General features: G+C 43.6%; 1 protein-coding gene across 1 annotated transcript in view; it reads right to left on the reverse strand.

Annotated features, from left to right (window-relative positions):
* Positions 1-27,878, reverse strand: part of UNC13D (unc-13 homolog D) — a 63,189-nt gene that overhangs the window by 19,518 nt on the left and 15,793 nt on the right. The window contains exons 3-21 of the mRNA XM_063120317.1: positions 22,184-22,216; positions 20,601-20,708; positions 18,119-18,178; positions 16,531-16,597; positions 15,413-15,605; positions 14,315-14,359; positions 12,869-12,937; positions 12,623-12,692; positions 12,359-12,463; positions 10,456-10,548; positions 8,446-8,549; positions 7,315-7,432; positions 6,335-6,459; positions 4,311-4,401; positions 3,387-3,443; positions 2,602-2,699; positions 1,761-1,812; positions 486-616; positions 56-176 (exon numbers count right to left, since the gene is read on the reverse strand). Of these exons, the coding sequence (XP_062976387.1) occupies positions 56-176; positions 486-616; positions 1,761-1,812; positions 2,602-2,699; positions 3,387-3,443; positions 4,311-4,401; positions 6,335-6,459; positions 7,315-7,432; positions 8,446-8,549; positions 10,456-10,548; positions 12,359-12,463; positions 12,623-12,692; positions 12,869-12,937; positions 14,315-14,359; positions 15,413-15,605; positions 16,531-16,597; positions 18,119-18,178; positions 20,601-20,708; positions 22,184-22,216 (1,740 nt within the window). The remainder of the gene's footprint in view (positions 1-55; positions 177-485; positions 617-1,760; positions 1,813-2,601; positions 2,700-3,386; positions 3,444-4,310; positions 4,402-6,334; positions 6,460-7,314; positions 7,433-8,445; positions 8,550-10,455; positions 10,549-12,358; positions 12,464-12,622; positions 12,693-12,868; positions 12,938-14,314; positions 14,360-15,412; positions 15,606-16,530; positions 16,598-18,118; positions 18,179-20,600; positions 20,709-22,183; positions 22,217-27,878) is intronic.

Raw genomic sequence — 27,878 nt, forward strand, 5'->3', positions numbered from 1 at the left:
GCTGGAAAAAGTCTCGGAAGGGTCTTTCTTTCTCGCCTTCCTGTGAATCAATTACCTGGTCTACTTGGACAGCTCTCTGGGTCCTTTCCAGGGCTATTGTGTACGTCTTTTGGAGCCATTTGGGGATGGCTTCCTTAAACCACTGGTGGAAGTTTGTAAGTGCATCAGGCCCTTCCCTGAAATAAAAAAAGACACAGAACTAGCTCCTGTTTCACACAGATGATTCTGAGTGGACACTAATCCTGCATCTTGTGCCACCTCAATCATTCCAGACTGGTTTTGCTCCAGGGACTGACTGGTTATCCAGGTTAGGCATAACAGAAAGCCTGTCTCAACAACACACACACACAAACAGCAGCGGACACACAATGCCACTCCCCAAAGTCCCTTATGTCTGGTAGGGCCTGGTAGGTAGGCAACAGCGAGGTGTAAAAACAGCCTCCATGTGGTGGCCTTAATACTGGAGGCTATGCGGAGGTCAGCACCTGTTGCACACAAAGTCCTTCATGAGATACAGCTCCTGCAGGCTGAGATAGAGTTGGAACAGGCTCTCTGCTGTGAGCTGGGACATGCCGCTGTCAATCTTACTCAGCTGCTCCTTCACGTAACAGGAAACCTGCAGTAGGCAACACAAACTATGATTGGTCCATGAGAAGTAGAACTCCGCCTTCCAGAAGGTGGACTGCCATTCCTAGAGACTCAACAAGGAGGCTCTTTGAATAAGCTGTGCTTTGGGTTACCTTTGGAAAAGGTTTGAAAGCTTTATCTGGTACAGAATACAATTGCTGAAATATTGAAAAACACTAGCCCTAAGTCCAGTCAGGAGTGCTACAACTTGCATTGGTCTCAAATGTAAGTCCTGCAAGGTATGGGTCCTGATTATTGTAGGGAATGCTTCCCTCTCCAGCAGTCATCTGCCCAGGAATTAAGGTCAGATGACTGTAGGTGAGAATCGCAAAGGAAGAGTTGTACTTGGGGACTACATTCCCCTCCCCACCTTTCTCCCACTTCTACCACGTAGAAAACCAAGCCCATACTGGCTAGTGCAGCCGTCTCCAAGCTGGCCCCCTCCAGACGTTTTAGACTACAACTCCCAGAATTCCTGGTCATTGGTCATGCTGGCAAGGGCTGTCATCCAACACATCTGGAGGGCATCAGGTTGGGGAAAACTGGTTCTCAGCCTACCAATGGGATATATGTTTATGGGGATCTATCTATCATTTGCTATTTTATTAGTGCTATTGCAAGGCTCATTTCAATCCGAGCTGGCTTTCTTTTCTGTCCCTGCTCACATCATCCCAGTTTGAATTGGTGTGTAATGACCAGTTGAAGGAATATGTTCCCTGAGCACCCAAAACAATGGAACACTCAAGAGCAGCCAAGTATAAAAGCTGGCACAAGCACTGGCAGGTGTGCTAGCTAGGTCCTGGACTGGATGTAACTGTATACACATGACCAGTTTGTACATTTCAACCAGGTTGAAAATGTCCTGTGAATTAGTCCTGGGTTGAAACATGAAGATAACTGTCTCAGGGATAAGTTTCATCATGAATGGGGCTCAGATTAACCCTCCCCACCCACTGAAGTTGCTGGGGCTAGCACAGAGTTCTTGCTTATAATTTTAGAAGCTCTGGGGCAGACAAGAGGATGCAGTTGTTGCCTCGTCCCTCGACTGGTCCCTTCCCCGACCATCTTCTGCTCTCCTGTGGGATATAAAGTCGAAGTCCTCCCTGTCACAGAGCAACAAGGCAGCTACTCACCTGCTCCTGCATTTCAAGGTATGCAATTGAGAACAGATCCACTCTCATGGTGCTGCACAGGAAGAAGAGGGAGAAACAGGTGATCAGAGATTTGCTAAATACTATCCAAAAGTGTGCTTAACCCACTTGGTTTATCATAGTATATTCAACCTTTTCAGGCCCATCAACAGGATGTACATACAGTAGAGGCCTGCAACCAGAGCCCCAGTGCCATATCCAACACTCTCAGTACCATCAAGCTGGACCCCTCAGAATTGCCAGCTGAAAGGCAAGAGGCCCATGTAGAGGAAGTGATGTCTGTGGCACTGTGATTTGCTGACTGTCCTCTTTGGGGAAGGATGGGGAGGGGCCTCAGGCCTCCCACTTACATCTCATCTTCAAAGTAGGCCTCTCATAAAAATAGCAACTGACAAGGGATGTTCACTGTAAAAAAAAATTCTGAGGAATTCCATATATCAGAGATATAAACAAGAAGAGAAGACCTTTCTAGTGAGGTGATTGGTACAAAACAGCTGATTTTAATCCAGATATTTTCTTTCTTTCCTTCTGATTTAATGACAGCTAACAGGCATATGTGTTAAAATAGACATTCATTTAAGTGGAGTGATGTATAAAATAAGCAGTGGCTTAATCTTCTGGGAAGAACTAGGAACTATATCACTGGGGTGGGATTCTGCTATTGCTTGGTTTATTGATCCAATCTCTGACTTGTTTTCAACGACTTGCTTTGATAGCTAAGGACCCTCTTTTGTTGCTGGAGGAAGACTTGGGCAAGTAATTTATGAGTAGCCAACAGAAACTGCATGGGGAGGGGGGAGAAAAACAACGTCCAGAGACTTACTTGATGAAACATTTGTTCCCGATTTTGTGGCACTGCTGGAGATCTGTATTCACTTCCATAAGAAGACCAACCAGGGCCTTGCCACACTCCTCCATAGTCTGCAAATGAGGGGTGGGGGAAAGAGGGTAGAGAAGTCCTGGCATAAGTTTAGTTGCTCCCCGCAAAAACCCTTTTTCAAATGGATGGATTTCTCCCTCCACCACCACAATGTCATCTCTGCGGAACTCTCAGAACACTTTTGAAATGAAAAGAAATGCCACTTCTATAGTCTCCCACCCCACACAATGATGTGATTTCATTGTTAATGGGGTGGTTCATTGTTAATGGGGTGGTTCTTAACGTTAGAACAGCACCAATAGCTTGAGCAACTTAGTGAGCGTCTTGCACAATGCACTTTTCATCTAGCCAAACAGCCTTCCCCAGATACATGTTCATTTGAATAAAGTTAATACATTATCTAGGCCATCACAGATATGGCCACCACCAATTTCTATGGAACGGGGGAAAGTGACCTAATGATCCCTTTTCTCCCTAATGAAGTTTCTGCTGGCTATATCTGATTGCCCAGACTATATAAGAGTGTTTATTTCAGAAGGCTGGGTCTGCTTGCATGAACAAGAAATGCAATATGCTAAGCATCCCTTACTTCCACTCTGTCTTGGTGGGACAGTAGTGCAAGTTTGACAAAAACCCAATGAATTGGACCAGCCATAATCTATGGGATGCACACAATTCAACAACCGACCAGATTTCATAAACCCTAACAGGCTAGCAAAGAAGTTTACCTTCACCATCGGCTTGAGGTGTTGCTTCTTCATCTGAAACCATTCTGCTGTTCCGGCCTAAGAAAACAGTACACACAATGAAGAATACAACAGTAGCTCTCTGCATGCTCCCAAACATACAAAACCCGTATGCAGAGGCTGAAATCAGACATTGGTCATTACATCCGAACAATGTGCTATCCAGACCCAAGGTTGCAATGGAAGGTACATCATGCAAGATGTCCAAGCATGACATGGGACAGGGAGAAAGGTTTAGAACCAAAACTAGATCTTCTGAGCCATCTATGAAATGTTACTTGCTCAACAGTCTCTGAAGATGAAGCTAGATCATAAACTTCTTCAAAAACGTTGGTCTTTGTACTCGCCAACAGGCAGTGGAAAGCTCACGCAATCTCTCTTTATTAAGTTTTTCAAGGTGAGACTATCTTCCGGTATTATATCAAAATCAGTAAACCGTATTTCGCTTCTTCACATTGTTTTCCGTTTCTCTGCTGGCCAACTGCCTGTTGGCGAGTACAAAGACCAATGTTTTTGAAGAAGACACTTCGAAACAAGGAATAACATGAACCTTGTTGACTAATTTTGGTCTTAATATACTGTTGATGTAATTAGATGAAAGTATTTGATGTCTATGGGTCGGATTTTCTGCAATGATTGTTTAAATTTTTGGTTTGAAATGATTGTCAAGTACAATTGAATGCTTATTGATATGTAATGAAATGCTACACTGATGTAGTAATTGATTGTTATAGACTTGTATTAGCATTGGATTGTGAATAGTTATTCTAGTAAAAACAAGTGTGTATAATTTTTTGAATGACAATTTAATTCATTGGGTTTATTTTGTTTCTACGGTGGTTGCCTTTGGGTTCCTTTTGTTCACATTTTCACGACCACTGCCTCCCTTACTATAGATACCTGTACCTTGAGTGCCTCTGTCACCATTTGTTGAAGGTCAGGGGTCAAAGTACAAAATTCTCTGAAGGCTTTCATTTTACACATCTGGACCAAAACCCTGTGAAGACAAAAAACACATTGCTGAGATCTAGTGATGTATGGGGAAAGAGAGAGAGAGAGAGAGAGAGAGAGAGAGAGAGAGAGAGAGAGAGAGACTGACCACAGGGCTCTTCTAAATTACCCCTCCAGAGTGGGGCTTGCAGTCATGATGTTAATTCCAGCACGGTGGTAAAAATTCTGAATAAGTGTTTGGAGACAGTTCTTGGATGGATGGAGGGTGAACAAACTGATATTTAATCCAAACAAGACAAAAGCAGTGGTGGTTGGGAAGACTGCTGATCTAGATTTATTTATTTATTTATTGCATTTCTATACCGCCCAATAGCTGGAGCTCTCTGGGCGGTTCACAACCACTCTCTGGATGGTGGTTTGCCAACTGCTCCTGGATGGGGTTGCATTTCCCCTAAAACTCAGATATGCAGTCTGTTGGTTCTCTTATACCCAGAGCTATCTATGGAGGTGCAGGTGCCTTTGGGGGCTGGGGTGACACCAAACTTTTACCAATTTAGGCTAGTTTGCCTGCTGCAACACTATCTGGAGAAAAAGGACTGGTTTCAGGTACACGTTGCAAATTACATACAGGATAGATTACTGTAAGACTCTCTACATGGGGCTACCCATAAAGACAGTTCAGAATCTTCAGCTGGTACAAAATGCAGCTTCCGGGAATGTTTGTGGAGGCCAGGCACTCAAATCACATCACACCAATTCTGCAACGGTTGCATTGATTGCCTATTCATTTTTCAGGCTCAATTTAAAGTGCTGTTTTTGACCTTTCAAGCCCAAATAGTTTGGGACCAGGTTACTTGAAATTCCAAGGCCTTGAGATTGGCCCCAAAGACCCTACTGTCTAGCCCACCATTAAGTTCCTTCACATTGGCATGTATCAGAGGCAGAGCCTTTTTAGCAGTGACCCCACATCTTTGGAACTATCTTCCCTTCTTTATTCTGCTTGGCTTTTTATTGATGACTTTATCTGGCTTCATTTTTTAGTTGCTGCTGTTTTAAATAGTTAATTTACTGGTTTTCCTTTTGTTTTAAATGTTTTATTGTTTAATATTTTATATTTATTAATTGCAGTTAGCTGCCTTGTGAGGATTTTATCCTAAAGACCAGAATATAAATACATTACATAAACAAATAGCCCAGCTCTCTTCCTGCTGTACTAGTTTCCTTCTTACAGGGAAGTTTCTTTTTCACATGGGGAGAACATATCCCCCACCTGCAGTCTGAAGGGCTTCAGTTTGCTCTTTCATCTCATTTAAAGTTTTAAAGACTAGCCTTTTCCAGCAGGCCTACCCAGATGAACTTTAAACCAAGAATTTTTAAGATGAGTTGATCGTTATTTTGATATTGTATTGGTTTTTTATGCTTTTAATTAATTTTATGTATTTGATTTATATAGTATTGTTGTACTAATGTTGTTCCCTACCTGAGGCAGGTAAGAAATAATAATAACAACAACAACAACAACAACAACAACAATAATAATAATTCTGCACATGTAAACATCTAAGATGTAGAGGTGGCTTAGGCTGCAATCCTATATGTATTTACCTGGATGTAAGCCCAATTTGTCTCAGTGGGACTTACTTTGAGTAGACATGTACAAGATTGCACTAAACAGAAGTTTAGTTGTGTTAGTCTGTTCTACCAAAACCAACCAACCATCTGGTGACACCATTTATTATGCATAAACTATAAGTTCTAGTCCACAAAAGCTTATGCCATAATAAATTTGCTAGCCTTTGAAGTGCCACTTAACACAGACACAAATAATGTTCACACAAGGTCATGCATTGCTGCTTAATCAGGCAAGAATGCTAGTCAGTATTTCTATTTGATGGTTGTTGGAAACTTTTCCTCCTAAACCTAAATGTGCAAGGGCTGATCATGGTCCCCTTTTCATGGAGGATGGTCTGACCGCTAACCTGAGCAGTGACTGTATCCTCTGTGTAGACTTGGGAGCAGAGAGCGGGAAGACAATCCGGTACCTCTGGATGAGAGAAATCCCATAGGACAGCAAGGACTGGAAAGAGTCAGCCAACTCTGTTTCCTGAAGGAAGCAGCAAAGAATATATTAGATCTGATGAGAAAGACACTGCTGTTCTCAGTTGATCTTGAGGGCAGCAACCCCACTCCCGAGCCCTTCCCCAAGGTCTCTATAAAAGCTTGCAGTAAAAAAAGGCAAAATCTGGTGGGTGTAGGGTCAAGAGCAGCAATTGCTAGGAGCCACCCAAGGTTTTGTGCATGCATCAGAATTAGAGTATGTCAGTGTTGCTGCATAAATACACACTGGCTCCATTCAGAAGCCACCTTAAACCATGGCTTTAACTACAGTGGTTAAGCCAGAAAGACAGGCCGTGTTCATAAGACACCTTAAACCATGGCTTTAACCACTTTTTGCTTTATTCACTGTGGTTAAAGCCGTAGTTTAAGGTGTCTTCTGAACACAGCCCATCTTTCTGGCTTAACCACCATGGTTAAAGCCATGGTTTAAGGTGTCTTCTGAATGGGGCCACTGAGGACTGGCAAGCCTACATTTACCATAACATCCAGTTTTATTCAAGCTTCCTATTTTCACATGGCTGGTAGTATTTGGAAAGGATTGTGCATGGCAAAGTTACAACAAATGAAGGAACGTACTTCTCTACGATGCAGTTCCTTCTTGAATGTTATACCAGTTGCACAAAACCAGGAAGGGCTACTCACAGAGACATTTGCCTATGCGGCAGGGTCTTGCTATTTACTGTTTTACTCTGTACAGCACCATGTACATTGATGGTGCTATATAAATAAATAAATAATAAAAAAAATCCCTTCTAGATCAAGCCTTACTGTTTCTAAGGTTTTCTTTAGCTGGACAGGAATATTCTACCAGCCATACAATTCCATGTCCTTTATTTCTTACCTGTTCAGCTCTTAACCGTCCTTGAACCCACTGGTACTCTATGCTGGTGATCTGGTGGAGCAGACAGTTGCTGTCGAACTCTAAGATCTGGTATAGCTTGCTGTAAGCCAGCCAGTGCCTGTGTCAAGGAGGGAAGAAGAGGACTGAAATAAGGAGGATAAAACCTCTCACAAAACTAGTGGGGTTATGGCAATATTCACTCAAAAGGGCGGAATATCCAAATGAATCAAATAAAAAAAAAACACCTCCACATTCTGAAATAAAAATAAAACAAAAACAAACTCACATTCATTGACTGGAATAAATTTATGCAGATTTGGTATCTTTCCAAAATTTGACTTGATTTTTTTTTTTAACTTCTTTCTGTCATAAAATATTTTTTTCCCCAGAAGTTGAAACTGGTTATAATAGAAGTGATGGCAGGATTATTATAGAAGTGATGGTGGAAGAAAAAGGATTATACATATTATTCTGGAACAGTAAATAGCCCTGCAAAGGCCCATTCCTGGAATCACATTCAGTATGCAGCATGCAGTAATTAATCAAGAAGAAGAGATCCCACTTAAAAAAGAAAGCCAAAATAATCAAAACTGTGCAATATGATTTTAGATGTAGTGGAGGAATCAGAAGAGGATATCTGTGATTAACTCTTAGGTTTTGTAATAACTTCCATTGATCACATGGCATGCCTGCAAGCTTTAATTAAACTTTGTAGCAGCCTTCTAAAATAAGAAATAACAATTATTGGCATTTTAAACATTTAAGGAACTAGAGTAGCAGAGCTGGGAACAGAAACCAGGTCCCTTCCCAGCACCAAGCTCTTAAGTCAGTCTTTGGACTTGTTCACACGGAACGGTAACCCAGAGTATAGGTTGTCATTGAATCATGGCTTGTTGTTGAATCATGAGTTGTTGTTACAACCCAGGAACATAACCCATCATTTATTGTTGGCTTGTGAAATCTGGGTTGTTCGTGATTAACATAGGGCAGGGTTCAGAGATAATGTCAAGCCGTCATTCAATGACAACCTATTCTCAGCCTGTACCCTGGGTTATTGTTACATTCAAACCAGGATTTTGTTTCCCAGATGCTGCCACATCGGGTAGAGGGGAAGGTGTAGGAGATACTTACGCCATAACCTCGTGGAAGTCTGAAAGGTCTTTCTGAGTAGCATGTAGATACAGGATTGTACTGGCATGTTTGCTTAACTCCCCATTCCAGGATGTGCTGCCAGCCTAGAGAGAAGGGGAACAGCAAAATGATTCCTCCTAATCAGGTAGAAGACAGTGATTGCAGCAGTCCCGGTATATGACTGCTTTGAGAAGCTCTAAGAACTAGCTGCTTAATGCCCAGTGAGACACTTGGTTTGGTGCTTGTTTCCACTGACATTCAGTTTTCATTTGGCCCCATTTACCAAGGATAGATTAGTGGATTGGATGGAAAGAATCGGAGACAAATAAACTGAGCCCTCTGCATGGAGACAAGCTACTGAACCACTCCCAAGAATGTCGCTTATATTCATCAATGTGACATGGTACATCATCTCACTCTTGCTCATAGGATGCTCTTTTACATTAAGTGGCCGTTGGGCCACATCCAGGATACCCAGCCTCTGAAAAGGTCCTACCTAATTTCCAATTCTTCCCATCCACTCAGCATTAACCTTTATTTTCTCTGTGAGGTGCCATGACTACCATGTTCCCTTACAACACTGCACATGTGTGCACATATGTTGTGTCATAAGGAAACTGAAGGCTGGGATGAGAATGCTAGCAGTCACCATGGGCAGCAAAGGAGAGATTATATCCCTTTGCTCCACCTGCAAAATAATTGCTTGCTACACCTGCAAAATAATTAAACAATTCTGCTCTAGAGCAAGATAGTGCAGGAAAACTCAGTTCAATAATGTGAACTTCGTAGCACCCGAAACAATAGTGAGTAGACACTGCACAAAGCAGCACCTTGCCTACATTTGTTTGTCACTAATGTGTCTTTGTTTTGAAGCACATGTCATGTTGTACATCTGGTTGACATTGTTTTCACTGAAAGTATGTTATTAAACTTAAAATGGCACCAGTCTGAAGAGGAGGAAAAATATTGCTCCATTATATTGTACTGTAGAACAAAAACACATGGAGACAAGAACAGAAATCCATCACATGACCTCTCCTCCTGGTTTTTAAAGGAGATGCGAAGTTCATTCCCCCCAACTACATAATTAGTTTCTGACTTCTTGCTTATGCTTCCTAAATCTACCTGTGGATGCACTTTTATAGGTGGAGCTGCCAATCAGCCAGTCTGCTTAATCAACCTACAGCTCAAAAGCAGCTGTGACGGATGGCAGATATCAGCGCACCCCTTTGGCCCTCCGTCTGTGTATTTGTGGGGCCCCAGAAATTGAGGATCTGCCTCATTATTTGCTCTTCTGTTCTTTATACTCTGAACCAAGAACCAAATTTTTGGACTCTATTCTGTATCAACTACACTTCAATACCACTTCAGAAAAGATTTTCTATCTCCTGTCTGACACTGACTCTAGGGTAACGCACAAAGTATCTCTTTTTGCCCTGGCAGCAATGAAAATTCGGGCAAGATTTATTATTGAGATTGCAGTTGACTGTGCTGGAGATGGTCTTATTTAACTAAAAAAATTATATTCAAATTATGCTTTTAATTGTACTGAATTTTATTCTTTTATTATGTACGATCTGTTTGTGATTATATGTAGTATTTTTATATTGTTGTTTCTCCATAGTGTATCTATTCTGTATGCGAATGGCCTATGGCCTAAGCAGTAATAAATTACTACTACAGCTCAAACGTTTGCAAGAGGTTGCTGCTAGAGATTGGCCCCGTTCAGAAGACACCTTAAACTACAGCTTTAACCACGGTGAATAAGACTTTTTGCCTTATTCACTGTGGTTAAAGCCATGGTTTAAGGTGTCTTCTGAACAGGGTCATCAACTCTGCATCTGCCCTTGAGCAGAGTGGTGGAAGGAGCAGATGACGAGACACAGAAGCATAATTGAAGGCATTCTTTAGCCTGGTATGCCACTCCAGTGAGAAGCAGAGTGTGTGCTTCCCTGCTATGTTCTACTCCTTAGCATTTTTCCTGAGCTGGTTTTGTTCTTTCCCATTTACTTGATACTGAAGAATCTCATAGGAAACCATCTGCTGAAGAACGTGCCGGTGGACTGTGTAGCTTGGTTGCGTCTTACTGGCTGTGGTGGCCCTCTGAAAAGGAAACAAATCAAGGATCCAGCATTTAGATACGATGAGGATTTCTGGGGGAGCAACAAGCCTCCTCTCTACAGAGAGACATTACTTCATAATATCAGAGAAGCTTGGGAATAGTGTATCGCTTAACACTCAAGCATAGCAAGCCCTTGATGTTTTAGCACACTGGCAGGGAAAATGTTGTTTCGTGACTTATTATGTTTATTATTTCCCTTTGTCCAAGACTTGGTGTGTTTCCAGATGGCAGGGTCCTAGTGCTAGGAATCAGAAGGCATCGTGCAGCTATTCTGCCTTTTCTTACTGGGCTTTCTACAGAAGACGTGGTGGAAAAAGCAGAGTATGATGAGTGGAAGATGATATTTTCTCCCCATGAAATAATATGAATGAGGAAGGGCGATGGTGCAATAAAAGCCTCTTCTGGAAGCACTGGTAGGATGCTTCCAGAGGAGGCTTTAAAGTCTGCAATCACCTGCTTCGTTCACAGAATTTTATGGAGGGTGAGTTGGTTCCAGACATCATCATCATCAATTTTAACCCTCCTATGCTTTCCCATCACTAATTTCATCTTTTCTTCTTAACAAAAAGAAACTGATAAGGAGAAAAAGACAAAATAATTGCACAATGTCTTTCAATTGGAAGCACTCAGAGCCTTCCGCCTAAAAGTACACATAGACCCAGGGCAGGATACAAATCCATAAGACAAAGCCCATACCAGTAAAATGCTCATTCTCAATAGTATTACCATACTAGTATGATAATCATAGTATTATTTATTTTAATGCATTTATATCCCATCTATCCTTCTACAACTTCATTGGCTGCCAGTCCAGGTCCGGGCCCGATTCAAAGTGCTGGTATTGACATTTAAAGCCCTAAACAGTTTTGGGCCAGGTTATTTGAAGGAGTGCCTCCTCCCATATGTACCTGCCCGGACCTTAAGATCATCTACAGAGGCCCTTCTCCATGAGCCCCTGCCAAAGGAAGTGAGGCAGGTGGCTACTAGGAGGAGGGCTTTCTCCGCTGTGGCACCCCGGTTGTGGAATGAGCTCCCCAGAGAGGTCTGCCTGGCGCCTACACTGTACTCTTTTCATCGTCAACTGAAGACCTTTTTATTCTCTCAGTATTTTAACACTTAATTTTAACTTAAATTTAAATTTTACTGTTCTAACTCTGTATTTTAATTTTATATCAATTTTGCTGCGTGGTTTTATCCTGGTTGTGCTTTTTATACTGTATTTTGTATTTGTGCTTTTAACCTGTTGGTTGTTTTATTATGGTTTTAATTTTTGTGAACCGCCCAGAGAGCTTCAGCTATTGGGCGGTATAAAAATGTAATAAATAAATAAATAAATAAATCTATTTTCCTCCAAGGAACCCAAGGTGGCATACATACAGTAATCCTCCTCCTCTCCATTTTTATCCTCACAAGAACAACCCTGTGAGGTGGGTTGGGCTGAGAGTCAGTGACTGGCCCAAAGTCACCCAATGGGCTTCCATGGCTGAGTGGGGACAAGAACCCGGATCTCCCGCCAACACTCTAGCCACTACACCACACTGGCTCATAGTTTTAGAACACCTGAATGCCTTCTCATACAGGAAAGCCTTCAGTATCTTTGGGAAGGTAACCAAAGAAAGGGGCCAAACAAGCCTCCTGAGGAGGGAGTTCCACAGGTGTCACACCAAAGCAGAAAAGCCCCCCCACCCATAGTAGCCATGCTAGTCAAAGACTGCAGCACGGAGGCCTCCTTTGGTCCCCTTGTGGCTGACCTCACATCTCTATCAAAATGTTAATGGACTTCTCCCCTACCTTCTTGTGGACGAAAAGGAACTGCAGGTGGCAGTGCCCTCTGTTGGGGTAGGTTTCTGTGCGAGGTTCCAGCTTGCACCAGCGGTCATCCCTGCAATGCAGGTCCTAAACAAACAAGGAGAGAAAACAATAGTTGCATGAAAGACCAGGGGAGGGGGGGGGGGCGGTTAAGAGAATTCTGGCGGGTGATAATTTGTATAAATATCTTCTGATTGCGGACTGTAAATTTTCAATAGGATTTCAACTCACTATACCGTTCCTCACCTGCAGGCGAAGCACCACATTTCCCAGAAAGTCATCCTGCCCTTTGTCCTTCCGAACTTCCTTAATAATCCTGGGCAAGAAAAAGCAAGCCAGGGATGGTGAAATGACAGAAAGATTTCTTATGGACAGAGCAGTAATGAATATACTGTGCACTGTTCTTTAAATATTTATTTTGTTTAATACCCCCTCTTAAATTAAGGAGAACTAACTCTACAAAATGTGAAAAGGTCTATTATTAGCACAAACCTCTTCAGGCCGTGGAGGTCTGTGAGATCTCCCAGTTTGTGGCGTACAGTTTCAACTTCATCAGAGTCCCTGCAAGAAAGGAATGCTAAAATATGCATTGATGTCCCTTTTCAAGATCTCCAGTGAAACAGAAAGCAATGGAACCAAAGCTACAGGAGCAGTACCTTTGGCACTCAAACAGAATTTAGCATTTTGCCAAAGAGTTGGAGTGACGTTCCAAAACTTGCTTGGCTGTGTGAGGATACAAGTCAGCCCAAGCCCTCAGAGCCCTTTGAAAGAATACAAAATGGAGACTCAATTGCAAAAAAAAATTCTGATGTAAGGCATGCGAGTAGTGTGAGAGAGATTCCTATCCAATGCAAAAAGATTTGTTCAGATATACCTATGGGTACAACCTGGGTTCAGAAAAAAAAATGGGGCTGGCAAGATATATACTATTTTTATTCGTTCATGACAAACCTTCCAGTGGCTACATGGCATGCGGGTGGAGCTAAAGCAAAAAGTGGGCAAAGGCATCCCAGGCCCGATCTACACTAAGCAGGATACAACACTTTAAAAACGTTTTGAAAACTGTATATGTAATGTGTCCTGGGCTTGAACAGTTGTCAAAACCATTATAAACCGTTATAAGCAGTAGTGTAGATCCTGCCCCACACTCTCTCATACACACCCTCTCCACTCACCCCTTCACACGTCCTCATGCACACACACACACACACACACACACACACACACACAGAGCATTCTCTCATACGCACCCTCCACACACACAGCATACGCCATACACACACTACACACAAATCCCCCCCACTTTCTTACAAAAACATAAGGAGATGCTCCCACTCCACATAGCAATTAGGCATGAAAAAAATCTTGGAGCCAATTAGAGGCTTTCCCTCAAGCCTCATTGCAGTGAAATAGGGGCTGCAGCACACCTGTTAAACCTTTCCTCCCAAGGTACAGTGCCTCTCCTCATAAAATCCCGCCTTACACTGCAATCAGGCTTTTTAAAAGCTTCATCGGCACTAATGGAAGTTTTTTTAAAAAATCTTACCTGCTGTGAACAGGTGGCGGGGTGGAGTTGGTCATAGGAACCTATGATATGTTGGTTACAGCAAGCTGCCTTATACCAAGTGAGATTTAGGAACATAGGAAGCTGCTTTATACGGAATCCAGCCACAGGTTCATCTAGGCCAGTATGGTTGACACTGACTGGCAACAGCTCTCCAGGGTTTCAGGCAGGAGATTTTCCTGCCCTACTTGGAGATGTTGGGGGTTGAACTGGGGACCATCCACAGGCTATGGGCTGGGTGCTGGTTCCCCATCAGTGATTTATACTGTGTTTGCAATAGGAATCTGCCTGTGTTTTGGCTTAATTTTGAATGCTTAATCCCAAAATATCAAGGGATACAAATTCTATCAGGAACAACATCCAGTCCTACTCACCACATGTCCAGATGGAATCTGGCATTCTCTGTATCTTTAAACTCCCTGGAAGACACAATTGAAAAATACTACTGGTGCAACTTGTATGCAGCTGACAGAGAGGGGTTGGGTACATACAATCCCCCATGTACACTCAATAAGTATGAAGAGGAACAGGATGGTGCCCACTGGCTATGCACCCTCTATGCCAACATGTACACCACGTTCCCAAAGCCAGTGTGAAGGAGTCACATATAGATGTTCATCAGGGGAATCTATCACACTGACACCAAATGTGCAGCCATGGTGTGGGGGTGGGTGAGGTTAGGATGTGCATTGGCTTGCAGGGGGCATGGCCAGTGGGTGTGATCCCACTCCCTCCTCATGTGTTCCGGTGAGGACAGCAGTGTTGCTTCTTCATAATAATAGCCATAAAAGCAAAGAAAGGATAAAGCAGCTGATAAAGGTAGGCTGCCGCCGCCGCCGCCGCCACTACCACCACCAGGTTGAGACAAATTCATAGAGAGCAGGACTAGACAAAGTCTTGTTTCCCTGTCTTGTAAAGAGACGTTTTAGACTGCAATCCTATGAATGTTTACAGAAAAATAAGTCCTATAACTCCCAGCATTTCACAGCCAGCATGGGGAACACTGGATGTTGTAGGACTTTTTTCTGTCTAAACAGGCATAGGATTGCACCCTTAATTGCTTTCTGTTGCGTACGCCTCTTCAAAATCTGTTCCCACAAGCAGACAGTATGCTGAACTGAGATTGTGCTTGCACCTTTCCCAATATCCCTGCTGCAGCTCAACCAATGTGCCCTCTCAAGCCTCCCTTATTATGAGAGCCAGCTGACTTTGCGTAGGCCTCATTTCTAGAGCTGTCCTAATAAAGCAGACAGATATATGCTCATCTCTCTCAGTCACCGTCAACCCAAAGAATATCAGATCCTCCTATTCCTGGATTTGCCACCTAGCTGTAGATGAGTCTCCTTTACATGGCTGTCATCGAAAACCATGCTGTAAAAAAGCCACATTACTAGAGAATCGCTTCTTCAATAAGACACAATCTCTCAAGGAAGGCAGAAGCAAAATTAATATGCCAAGGAGACGAGACGTACAGGATAAAGGTTTCATCCCAGACGGGATTTAGCGTCTGACTGATGATTTGAGTGCGATGGGTCTGGTCTTCAGGGATCAGATTCTTCACCACAGCCTTGGATCGCTTCTTGTTCTCTTGATGGGAACTGCCATTGGTGGAAGAGTCCTGCGTTTTCGTTTCTATCCCTAGGAGGCAGTATGGGTCGCTGTATCCTGCAAGCACAGAAGAAGCAGCTATTGAAATGTGTAGCATTCACTTCACAAGGTAAGGCCCCAGCAGGATGGGACTTTGTAACAGCTGCATGCAGGGAATGCTCTAAAACATGGGTGGGCAACTTGTAGGCCAAAACATCTGGAGGGCCGCAACTTCCAATAACCCTCAGCATTGGCTATGCTTGCTAGGGCTGATGGAAGTTGTAGGCCACAACATCTGGAGGCCCACCGCTGTTATAAAGCAACCCAGGGAACAAAGAACTTGGCTTCTGTCCACTTACTCCAAGAAAAGAGGCACATGCCGGAGAAGGAGGGAAGCTCTCTCCTCCCAGGTCTCCAACAGATTGGCCTTCAGTTCCCCTCCCATTCCAGTTCTCCAGCATTAAGCAGGGGATTGTCTTGACTTCATTCTACCCTGCAAAGAGCCCTTAAACACGCTGGGAATACAACATCAACAACAACAGGCAGGTCAGGTGTCAGCCATGACACTTGGCTCAGAGGACTGGAGGCTGCCCACAATAATGAGTAAGGTCTCCACTGCAGTGCTAGGTACCGATCACTTTCAATATAACCCCCTCCCTTATTTGGAAAGAGGAGGTAGGATGGTTAGAGGGAAAACTGGGTGACTCTGTGTTTCAGCTGCATCAGGCTCTGCCGATATATCTCTGGTGCTTAAAGTGCATGAAAAGAATTGTGGGAAATGGCATTGCACTCCAATGCATCTGGAGTACATCATGTTTTGTTTTAGTTACTGTCCAATAGTCATATTACGGAAGGCTGCATCAATGTGTCCCAAATAGCAACAGTTTGCATAATCTGACAAATTTTAAAGGATTTTATAAGCAGAGCCCATCTTGAGCAGAATTAGCTATATCATCAGGCCCAAAAGTTTCTGCATTTGAGTTGCAAACACCTTTCTACTCACCACTGACATCTTTACCCAGAATCCCCCTGGCTTGCTTCACAGTTGCTTTAAGACAAAAAATTGGCTTCTGAAAGTAAAAAACAAACAAACCATGATTAAACAAGTAACAAGCCACGAGCAGTTCCAGAATTTTTTTTTTAAAAGATCCACTATAGTCACAAATTACAGAATTTTCAAAATGTTAACTGCTTGTTTAAACAGCCTAATCTGGTCATATTTACAATATTAAGTCACAGTGAAAGCCAAAGCATACAACATTGCAGGAGAGATCTGCAATCTGATCTCCTAGCTTTTTTATTTTTTTTTAAGTAAAAGCAGCCATTAGAGACCAGAGCTGAATTAGTGCAGCAGGAAGTAACATGAGCGGGGTGGTGGTGGTAGAGAGGGTTAACTAACTTCCCCTTCACCAATATTGCTGCCCAGATCCAATGCACCCCTCCCACAATAAGGTTGCTTTTAACTAAAAATAAAATCATCACAAGGTCCAATTACAGATCTCTCGCAAGCCCTCTGGGTGTTCAGTGGGAGGCCAACTCCCAAGGAAGTGTTCATAGATTTGCTACCAAAGGCTATTATCTTGAGAAGATCTGCAGATAGAAACTTATTCCCTCTTACTCACAATTCACAATCCCCACCCACAAATATGTGTATGTAAATCTGTGTGAGAAACTCAGGACAACATTTCATTCATCTGATGAAGTGGACTGCAGTCCGCAAAAGCTTATGACATACTAAATGTGTTGTTTTGCTGCACCAGACAAAGGGGCCATCTACGTGAAAACGGAATGAGAAGCATATTATTTGGATTTTCATGAAATTCGCTTTGATCCTTCAGGGGTACACGAAGCAAGAAAAGCAGACTATACAGTAAATCAGAAGTAAGTCTCTCTCTGTTCAATGGGGTTTACTCAAAGGTAAGCATGCATCAGATTTTAGTATGACTTGGATGTAAATGCACTTGAAATCACTGGGATTTACACTTAAGTAAGGGAACCAGCAGATCTCTATTTTATGAACTGGAGATACACAGCTTCACATTATCAAAGTAAAGGAAAATAGATCCTCCACAAATACAAACAGGTTGACTTTCGCATTGGTGGAGTATCAGGAGAATGGCTTGAGGGGGAATAATAATAAAATTCCTAAAAATCAAGGCATGAACAGATCTGATTCAAACTTGGCATGGCTAAAGCCCTCCTTAAGAAGTTTCATCTCTTTATCTTTATAAATTATGCAGATGTAAGCATTTTGTTTACCTTGGAGCAAAGGAGGGGACCTGACCACCTTTTCCAAAGAAATTAGTTAAAATTATTGTTCATCTGCCCACCCTTTGAAATGAGCAAAAACAACAACAACTGCAGGGGGGAGGAAAACATAGGGGGCGAAGAGGAAGATTTTGCCGGCATAGTAGCAACATAGGTGAAAAGATACATGAGTTCAATAACGCACAGACGTGAAAGTGCCCAGCACGTGACTCGCTAAGGAAACGGAGGGGGAAACCACGGAAACAAACCAGGGAAACAAAATAGGTGTGATGGAGCTCTTTGTGTGGGCACACAGAGCATATTTACTTTTTAGTTAGCTTTACCTCTAGCTCTTTGACTCGCTGTAGTATAATATGATGCTCTTCTGGTTCCATATTGAAGGCCTGGTTTAAGTGTTAGGAGAAAAAGAATTAGAACAAAACTTGATTTCAATACTGCACAGAGTCCCAGCATCTCAAGCTCTCTGAAAGAGAGGCAATAACAAACATACCCTTTAAGATTAGAGGTGGGCAACCTGCAATCTTAAGACCACACCCTTGGCCTCATTTCCAAAGTCCTCTGCAGGTGATCTGCTTAGACTTCTGGCAAGAGCAATCTGTCCTTCCCCTGACAGTTCACTGGGTGGGGAGGGAAAGAGGTAAGAGAGAATGGGGTGGCAGAGAGAGAATTTGCTCATCATGACAGCAGCCCGCCATGGCTTAATCATAGAATAGTAGAATTGGAAGGGCCCTATAACGCCATCGAGTCCAACACCCTGCTCATTGCAGGAATCCACTTTGAAGCATACCTGACAGATGGCTGTCCAGCTGCATCTTGAATGCCTCTAGTGTGGGAGAGCCCACCCACCCCCCTAAGTAATTGGTTCCATTGTCGTGTCATCTTAGCACTCACAGGCACCATTTCTGCACAACGTCTGCAGGCACCAAGCTTGCTGTGGCTTGTTGCGCCATGCAAATCTAGGCATCAGGGGTTATTTAAGCACTAGACAACCCTCTAATAATCCTAAATCAAACTATGGGTTATTTGAAAGTTGTCTAACCTTCAAACAACCTCTGCCACCTGGGTTCACACAAAACAACAAGTCACAGCAAATTGGGCGACTGTGGACACCATGTAAAAACGTTAACTATGGGCAAAATATGACAGTCCCTACGAGTAAATTAAGCCTGTCATATCATGGACTGTCATACCATGCAAACCAGGTTAGAGAGAAGGGGTACCTCCTCCTCCTTTTGGTTCTGGTCCTGCCCACTGGTTCTGAACAGATTAGCCCCAAAGCAACACAGTCCTGAATGGTAAAAAGATTCCTCACCCATGGCCTCATAAATATTTTGGGGTTCTGCAGATAAATGGTTTAAAAATAGAATATAAGGGAATATATTGCAGTTCTTATGGCTTCAGTTTGCATTGACCCTTGAGATCTCAGGATAGCTGCTTGAATATTCCCATATATGTATGTACGTCTTTCCTGCTCTGGGGAATAGGGGCTGTTATTTGGGTCATGTTTAGAGGCAACCTTTCAAATAACATCCATGCACTGCCCAGACAACCATTAATCCCAGTGGACCTCGACAACATTGCTGAGATGTCATTTTTATTGCGAAGAATAGCGGAGATCAAGAAGACCTCTGCAAGATTGCAAAGTAGTCAGATGTTGTGCCAATATGGATTTAGAAAATGGATGGATATGCACAACATCAGATTATAAAATCAAAGGGGGGAGTAGAAAAGCAGTGGTAACCATACAAACAAAGGGAGCATTGAGGAAAGGCTAGCACCTTTGCTATGTAGTAGTGACTAGAAAAGTATTATCTTTAGGGACTAAGACAGGGTACACAATAAGGCGTGAACAAAATTACTCTTGGTTAATTTTGTGGGGAAGTTGTACAGAAATTTACTGCTGCAGAATATTCTAAGCCTAGCCACTCACCTCCTGATCAAACTTGGCGGGAAATCGTGTTTGCTTACCGTCACTTCTCCACCTGCACATTTCTCCCTCATTACTTCCTCTTTCAAAAGAGGAAGGAAACAATGTGCATGTGGCCCATTCAATGGGTCATTTTGATCCCACTACTTCTCCTGCACACAGCAGGAGATAGCAACAACTTCCATCTTTAAGAATAAGTTGGACTTACTGGGGTGTCTTTTTGTCATGTAAAGAAGGCTAGAAAGGGCAGGAGGTGTTTGGAAGGCAGACAACAACATGAGAGGGACCTGTGAAAATCCATGAATGCCCAGAAACGAGCATGCAATAAAACGCTTGTCTGCTAGAGCTCTCATTTTCAGCTAAATGTCCTTCTTTAGCCCCCTAGACAACATTTCTGCCTGCAACATGGTACTAGATGTTACACTCCTTCTCTCAAATCCCAAATCCTCTTAGAGCAGTTTTCCCAAACTGGTGCCCTCCAGATGTTTTGAACAATTCCCATCAGCCCCATCCAGCATTTCCTATTGTTTGGGGTGATGGGAGTTGTAGTCCAAAACATCGCCAAGTACTAGGCTGGGGAAAAGCAGGTTAAGGGAATGAATCCAGGAATTATTAAAGCTTCCACCCATTTTGCTGGTTTCTAGTTTTGTCATTGCTTACAGCTGCTTGACTTAGTGACGTGGGGAAGCTCATAATATTTCTATTGCAGAGAAAATTGCTTGTCTGAAGATATCATTTGGGGAGAGATTAGAGATTAGTCATTTCTCATAGTGGGACTGAAAGAAGTTGAAGTTGGTAGGAAAAGAACACGACCCCAAAATAAAGGGGCAAGACTTTGGATTGTATAGAGACAGATAGATTTGTCGCTTTAGCCTGACCTTCTGCACATAATCATACAGCTCATCTGGATCAGCAACATGGTTGGGTCCTGGTTTGCCCAAGCGATGTAGAATGGTGTAGAGGACTTCTTCATACAGCAGGGTGAGCTGCAACAGTACATTAGGAGCAGATCAGAACCAAGTCAACATTTTGGGGATTAGTATCCTTGCATATTATACTAAGGATCAGTTCACAGTGTGCCACAGCAAACAGAAAGCAGGTACATCTCAAAGACATTGGTACGGCTATTAGCATTTTTCTCCAGATAAACATATAACCATTAAAATGCAGGAGAGAAGCCCAATCAGTCTTAAAAAATCCAAAGGGAATGCTCAACACCTGACTGTCATCTTGATTTCGGGCCCCATCATCTAGGGTGGCACGTGAAAGCAGGCAGCACCACAGCAGAGGCACCGATCAACTAACTGCCTAGAGCAGGGCCAGCCCTACCATTAGGGCAAAGTGAGGCAACTGCCTCAGGAAGCAGACACCAAGGGACACCAGCAGCAGCCCCCTTGACTGTTCCTCCGGAGCCCCCACCATTTCCTCATTCTTGAAAAACAGAGCTGTGCCTGCCACGCAGCCTTTCCTCAGCACCATAAACTTGCCTACTACCTCAGGTGCAATGGAAGCTGCTACTCTATCACCAGTGTTGAAGTAACATTCAATTGTCGGTCCAATTGGCTTCTATACATGGAATGGGGAAGGGGTTCCATCTTGCCTTTTACCTCAGGCAGCAAATGTCTTGGGCTTGCCCTGATACCGTTGCTGACACAATTTTCAGCTCAAGCCATGGTCTAGTCCAGCCAAGCCAGCTCTTTTGACAGGTTTGAGAAAGAGGAAGCCGGGTTACAGTTGCTAGGCAACCTCTTTTTAACTAACTCTTCACTTAACCACTGTGAGGAGGACAGGAAAGAAGTGTGGTTCAGTCAGAGATGGGAGAAGCAGAACAGAGGGACTATGAGATGATCACTTGTGAGGTGGGTGGGGTGGAGTAGTCCTAGTTTCTGTCCAGGACATCCATAATTCCTGGGGGCTGTCTTCACGGCGCCAAGTTAGCACCGCTCTGCCACCAAACCCCACTGTATCACTGGTGCAGGGTGACAGCGAGTAATCTAGATGAAGGGTGGCAGTGCAGGCTTTCCGGTGGCCATTTCCGGGCCCACCCCAGGCCCTCTGCCCAGGCCGACAGAGACCAATCAGGGATTGCCATCTGCCCAGCCATGCCTTGGTTGCGACTCCGGAGCAAAGCACTGTACGTGCCTTGCTCCGGAGAAAAAAATCGGGGTAAGTCCCTGACTTTTTTTCTCCACAGCTTTGCCAGAAAGCCCTGGGGTGGATCCGCAGTAGCTGCTGCGTCATGTAATCGATGCAGCGCCACCGCACATGCTATAAGCCATGCTGGCTAAAGGAAGCTTCCAGATTCAAAGGAAATATACTTCTAAATACCAGATGTTGGATTGCCCTGCTTCCTCTTTGTGGGCTTTCTGAGGCACAGGATGCTGGACTAGATGGAGCTTTGGTCTTACCTAGCATGGTTGTTCCTATGTTCATTATTAGGGAATGAATGTTAGATTCTTACCTCTTTCCTAGAGAATTTATGGAGCAGGTCCATCTACAATAAATAAGAAACATATTTGTCATTGATCTGCAGTAATTTAATGTATGCTATTCCTGTAACAGTTTGAGTGTGGGGTGGGTAATTGTGGCCAAGAGGTATTGGCCTTCCATCAGCCCTAGCCAGCATAGCCAATGGTGAGGGATGGTGAGAGTCTAGGCCGAAGCATCTCAGTGGGCACTGATTGTCCAACCCTAGTGTAAATGAAGGAATGCCACTTTCCATACTAGTCTGCTCCTACTGTAAGGTAGGAGCAAACTACTGCCATCTCAAACTCTTCCACTGCCTGCTAGGAACAAACAACCCTGCAGCCCAAGACAGGCAGCTCCCATCTCAGGGAAGCTTTATTAGCAGGAGGCAGTGGTGGCAAGGGAGCAGGTGAGCAATTTCCCTGCATGTGAGGAAAGAAGGGAGCAGGAGGAGGGCACCCACAAGGAGGTCGCTCACTCACCTGCTTCTTCATCACTGCTGCCAACTGCCAAATCTCTGAGATGGAAACAGCTCATGTCTGCCAGTTTCTTTTCTCCCCCCACCCCCACCTGTCACTTTCGGCCTGCTGGATTGCCTCCATTCAATATTGTGTGAGGGTTCTGCCAGCCTATCATGAATATATGCTTTCCTTCTGGATTCAGTCTGAATGGGTTGTGCTTCCTGGAAGGAACCAGGAAGTAGTTAAGGGCAACACCCATGGCTTCTGGCTTGAGGAGAGCATGGCCACAGCCTGAGACAGCTCTTTTATAGAAGCCCTTCTCTTTAATAATATTTTTTTCAAAAAAAACTTGGAAGCTTGTTTGCAAAGCAGTCTGTTAGAATCTGTGGGGAGCAGTCCACTAACTTTGAAACATCCAGGGCAACAGATACCAGGAGATGGGGGAATGGTAGCTTGAAAACAGGAATGGTTTCCTTTGATAGGTCTATTGTGCTGTACATTGCATAAGACCTGGAAAGTTTAAGAATACAGCTCATTTCATTTTGGGCAAGGCTGTTCCCACTATTTGCAAAGCAAACTTAACTGGGCAAACATTGGTAGGAAAATAAGACTCAGGAGGATGTACTTAGTCTTAGGAATTGCCAGCTACAGAAAATTAGCATTAAGTGCTACCGTGTACATGGCATAAGGTTGGACAAACTTATGACCACCAATAAAACGATGCACTAGTAAGTCTGAGAAGCGGATCTTGGAAATGAATAAGATGGGATGCATCCATTGTATGTTCCAGGTGTTGAACTGCCTTGACAATCCATCTCTAATACTTACCTAGTGTGCAGATAATACCACTTGCAGATAACATTGCTTGTTATGTTAATATATGGAAGAATAATCCAGACAAATTTTTGAAAAGGCTTGCAAGGGAAAACAACAGGCAGATGGTAACTAATTCTACTACACCCCTGGCTCCCACAACCGTCAGTAGTGGGCATTTTGTTACATGCATGTGCTCCTCTTCTGAGTGATGAGAAGTTTCAGGGGTTCCCACTTTTACTCAGGATTCAGTTTCCTTAGGAGATCACTGAAGACTTACTGCATTTCTGTGATGTAAAATCTATATCATTGAGCATGAGTTGAGGGTTCATAGCATTAGCACTAGAAAAGGTTTCCGTTCACCATCAGATGTCATGAGGAACCCATAGTGCCATAGAATTTCCTGCACAGAGCAAAGTCAGGGGGGATCTACACTACTGCTTTAAAGTGCTTTATAACAGTTTTGACAACTGTTGGGGCCCAGGACACACTGCATATACAGGTTTCAAAATGTTTTTAAAGCGCTTTAAAAGCAGTAGTGTAGATCCCCCCCTCAGTCTCTTCCCCCTTGTCAGATCCAGTTAGAGCACAGACACTTTCTGCTAAATACACCTCCCTCCCTCTAGTGGGGGAAAGAAAGATGAGACATTTCCATCCATCACCTATGCCTTCTTGGGCTATCCTAGCTCCAAATGAAACACATCACCAGAATGTTGTAGGCTCTCCAGTGCTTTGTCACTTCTTAAGACTATAGCCTCAAGCCACCCACACTGATTGCTCTATTTACAGAAATCCTAGAGTCAAGGATTAATGTTGCATGTGCAAAAGTCTCTCAAGTGACATTGAATGTTAAGGCAGGACTTGAAAATAAAGAAAATCAAGGAGTGTAAGAGCCATTAGATATTCCTCCATAATTTGCCTAGTGTGAACATAGTGATGGTTTTCCAGATTTGCATGTTACTTCATACTTTTATAGGATTGGGACAGGACCTCACCCCCACCAAAAGATGTCAAGGGTAGATCTCAATTCTGCTGTCAAAGTCAGGATCAGGACCACTGTAGTATAGTAGCTAGAATACTGGGCCTGATGAGGGAAATCCAGGTTCAAATCCTCACTAAACAATGAACCTCACTGAGTAGCCTATTGCCAGTCACAGCCTCTCGGAGTACCCTACTCCACAGGGTGGTTGCACAGCTAAAATGCTGTTCTAAGCTCTACAGAGGAAAAACATGAAGCAATTCAATAGCTGGATGATATATAAAACACCCCAAAAGGCTTTAATATCTTAGCATGTTGAAGCAGACCATGAAAAGGAAGGGAAAAGAAAAACGGTAGTTATTAGTTACAATTAAACAGCATCCTACAATAGAAAAACTACCTACTTTTCTGCTGTCTTCCCCTGGGATTTCCCCCACTGGAGTCTTATTGTCACTCTCCATGCTGGAAAGTTTCGGCTGAGTGGAGGAAGACATCACCACCAGCGTGTGCATATGCTTCAGACAGCGGCTGAACCCTGAAGTCAGAAACCTGCCCTTAAGAGCATACCGTTCCCATCAGTCTCACATGCTTAAGAGGAAACCACACTCTTTTATCACACTCTGACCATTGTAACAGCAAACGGAAACGTGCAGGGTTCTCTTTTACAGTAAATGAGCTGTCATTTTTCTAGAGCAAGCAGAGTCCTCTATACGCCACTGGTTAATCTCAAAGGAATGATCAATCCTTCGATTTGGCTTCTCCGCATCACATTCAGCTGTCCTGAGAGCTAACCTGAGAGGTAGAAATTCTCTGAATAAATAAAATGAATGCACTCTCAAGTGGGAAATTAGTATCACACATGTTGTGTGCGTAGGACAGCTGTAGACTTCTAAGAGAGCACAGCCAAGTCCCAAACATAGTAAAGACACTTAAGGAATCGCCAGGGAGGGAAGTCGGGGTATGTGACGAGTGGAGCGAAGAGCATTTCCACGAAATGTATTCACACTAATTTCCCAGTTCTGGGGGAGTGCTTAACTGTTGTTAGGCGATTAAATGTACGTGCCATCGCCATCTTGCTGGAAGAACTGAGGCTGTTTTCCCCCCAATCTCTCATATGTGTGTGTGTTTCCCCCCCTTAATAAAGATATTAATTTTAAAAAAGTGTTGTGCCAACATTAAAGATGCGAAGCTGCAAGCCCACGGCTTGCGATACTTACCTTGATGTTATTGCAAGCTATGCGCCCTATTAACTTTCCTCCACACCTGTGCTAAAAGGCTATGGATATTTCCCCATGACTAAGGTAAGTAAATGGTGCCTGCTTTCATGTTCACGTTTAACGGATGGCTATTTGTGGTGAAGAAGTTTATTTCAACCAGGTTAAATGGATGGTAGCCCCTTTGAGCTTCTTGTGGCCTTCTCTGGTTGTGGGTATGGCTTGGGTTACTTGCTTATAAACATACAGGCTGAGTACTATTGCAAAATGAGCTTGTTATTTTCTAGGCACCTCTGGCATGATGCAACTTGATCGTGGAATGAAAGAATTTTGAATGAGGATAAGGACAAGTGTGGAATTTTCAGGAATAGAGAAGGAGGCCCAGGGCAGGAAGACCTATCATTCTAAGGGCGTCTCTACATTAAGGGGAAATTGTATTGCTTTACCGGGGCTTTGTGCTTCCTGGTTCTTTTGCGCAATTGTTATAAACTATATTACATGGGCGAAGAGAGGTGACCACATGCTTTGAATTGAATATTTCCCCTCCCTTCACTTCCATTGAGACTGTGTCATCTTGTGACTGAAGATCCTGCTTTCGCCCCAGATAATACCACATTAATAGTGGGATTTCTAGGGGATACTGTGCGAGTCTTCCTAGTTGTTGACAATGTCATGTAATGGACATGAAAACTTCTGTGAGTGGCCAATCACGAACCTGCAATAAATTGCTCGTTTACAGTAGTCTGAAGAGTTTAAAACCACCAAGAGCACCCTTGGAGAAAGACAGCTCTCACTGTGTGGGATACTGGTGGCAAATTCTTTTGTTGATTAAGATGGATCAGGACTATACGCAAGGGCTCTTGGCCAACATTGTTCACTGAAAAAGAAAAGCCATCATTCACTCTCAAACCTTTCAAACAAAAATGTGGATATCTTTTCCTAAATCTTCCCCCACCCGAGGTTAAACATACAGGTTTCTGTTCACCTTTCCCCAGACATTCTTTTCATTGTTTCTCAGAGGCTGTTTCACGGCATCGAGTTGGCGCCATGTTCTTCCTAAACCCTGCAGTTTCTCCCCTGCAGGGTGGCATTGGATAATCCTCACATCAAAGAGGAACATGGGGTTGCCGTCAGTCATCTGGGTCCTGGAGCCACCCTCTGCCATCTTCCTGGCTTCTGGTGATCAATTGCCAGTAGTCTGCCACCAGGACTGCCATGTGAATCAGCCATGGAGCAAGGTCAGATGGCGGAAGAGCCGGGGTGACGTTGCTCCCACCAAAAAGGTCAGAGTAAGTCCCTGACTTTTTTTTTTTTTTACAACACAGCTATACGGAAAAGACCTGGCTGCTTCATATGGCTGACGCAGCGCCAATTTACAGCCACAGCAGGGCTTTGAGTGCGTATAGACAGCCCCGCAATCTAAAACATTTATCACCTTATTCCCCTTTGATTCTTCCCAAACACAATCATCTTCCTTACTCAAACCACTCACAGCGCTATGGTGCATTTTAGTGTTCCTAAACGTTTGTTTCTTCTTTAACTGAAGGTTGCGAGATTTATTTTCTTTCTTTATTTTTTAAAAAGCATACTATTAACCACCCATCTGAAACAGAGTACACTACAACCTGAATAAATAATTAACAGTCTGCCAAGTAGACAAACAGTGTAGACACACAGTGGCAGCTCAGGAAGGGGCGGGCAACCCCCACCCCCAAACAAGGAGCTTGCCACCCCAGTTTTTGGACTCCTGTTATAATTGCCTGCATTCTGGGATGGCCAAGAAGGCAGTGGTAGTGGGGATGAGGATTTGATCCAGTTCCAGAGCCAGTTCCAGGGCTGTTTGGGTGGAGACTTTGAGGCCTCGCTGTCATGGTGATTAATTATCTGGAAGAAGCAGCTTGTTGTTTTGGAAAGAGGTGGGGCAGGCTGGAAGGTTAGGAAGGAGCGACTGCGCAAGAGTGAAGAGGAGAGCGAGCACGTGCCAGGCAGGTCAGGCTAAGCAGCCTCAGTGAGCAGACACTGCCGATGCCTTTTTTGCTTGCTTCTTTTCCTGCGGGAGCAAGATCCAACTGAAGAGAAAATAGCAAGCGAGCGGAGGAAGGAACAAAGATGGGATAAGGCGCAACTAGCCAGGGCCCAGGTTGCTGCCTCTGCTTTCCCCACGGCCGCCAACTGCACCCCGTTTAAATTAAGTATGTTTTAAAAGATTCTCCTTCTTTTCTT

This window comes from Elgaria multicarinata, chromosome 3 (assembly GCF_023053635.1).
Source record: "Elgaria multicarinata webbii isolate HBS135686 ecotype San Diego chromosome 3, rElgMul1.1.pri, whole genome shotgun sequence".
Taxonomy (NCBI): domain Eukaryota; kingdom Metazoa; phylum Chordata; class Lepidosauria; order Squamata; family Anguidae; genus Elgaria; species Elgaria multicarinata.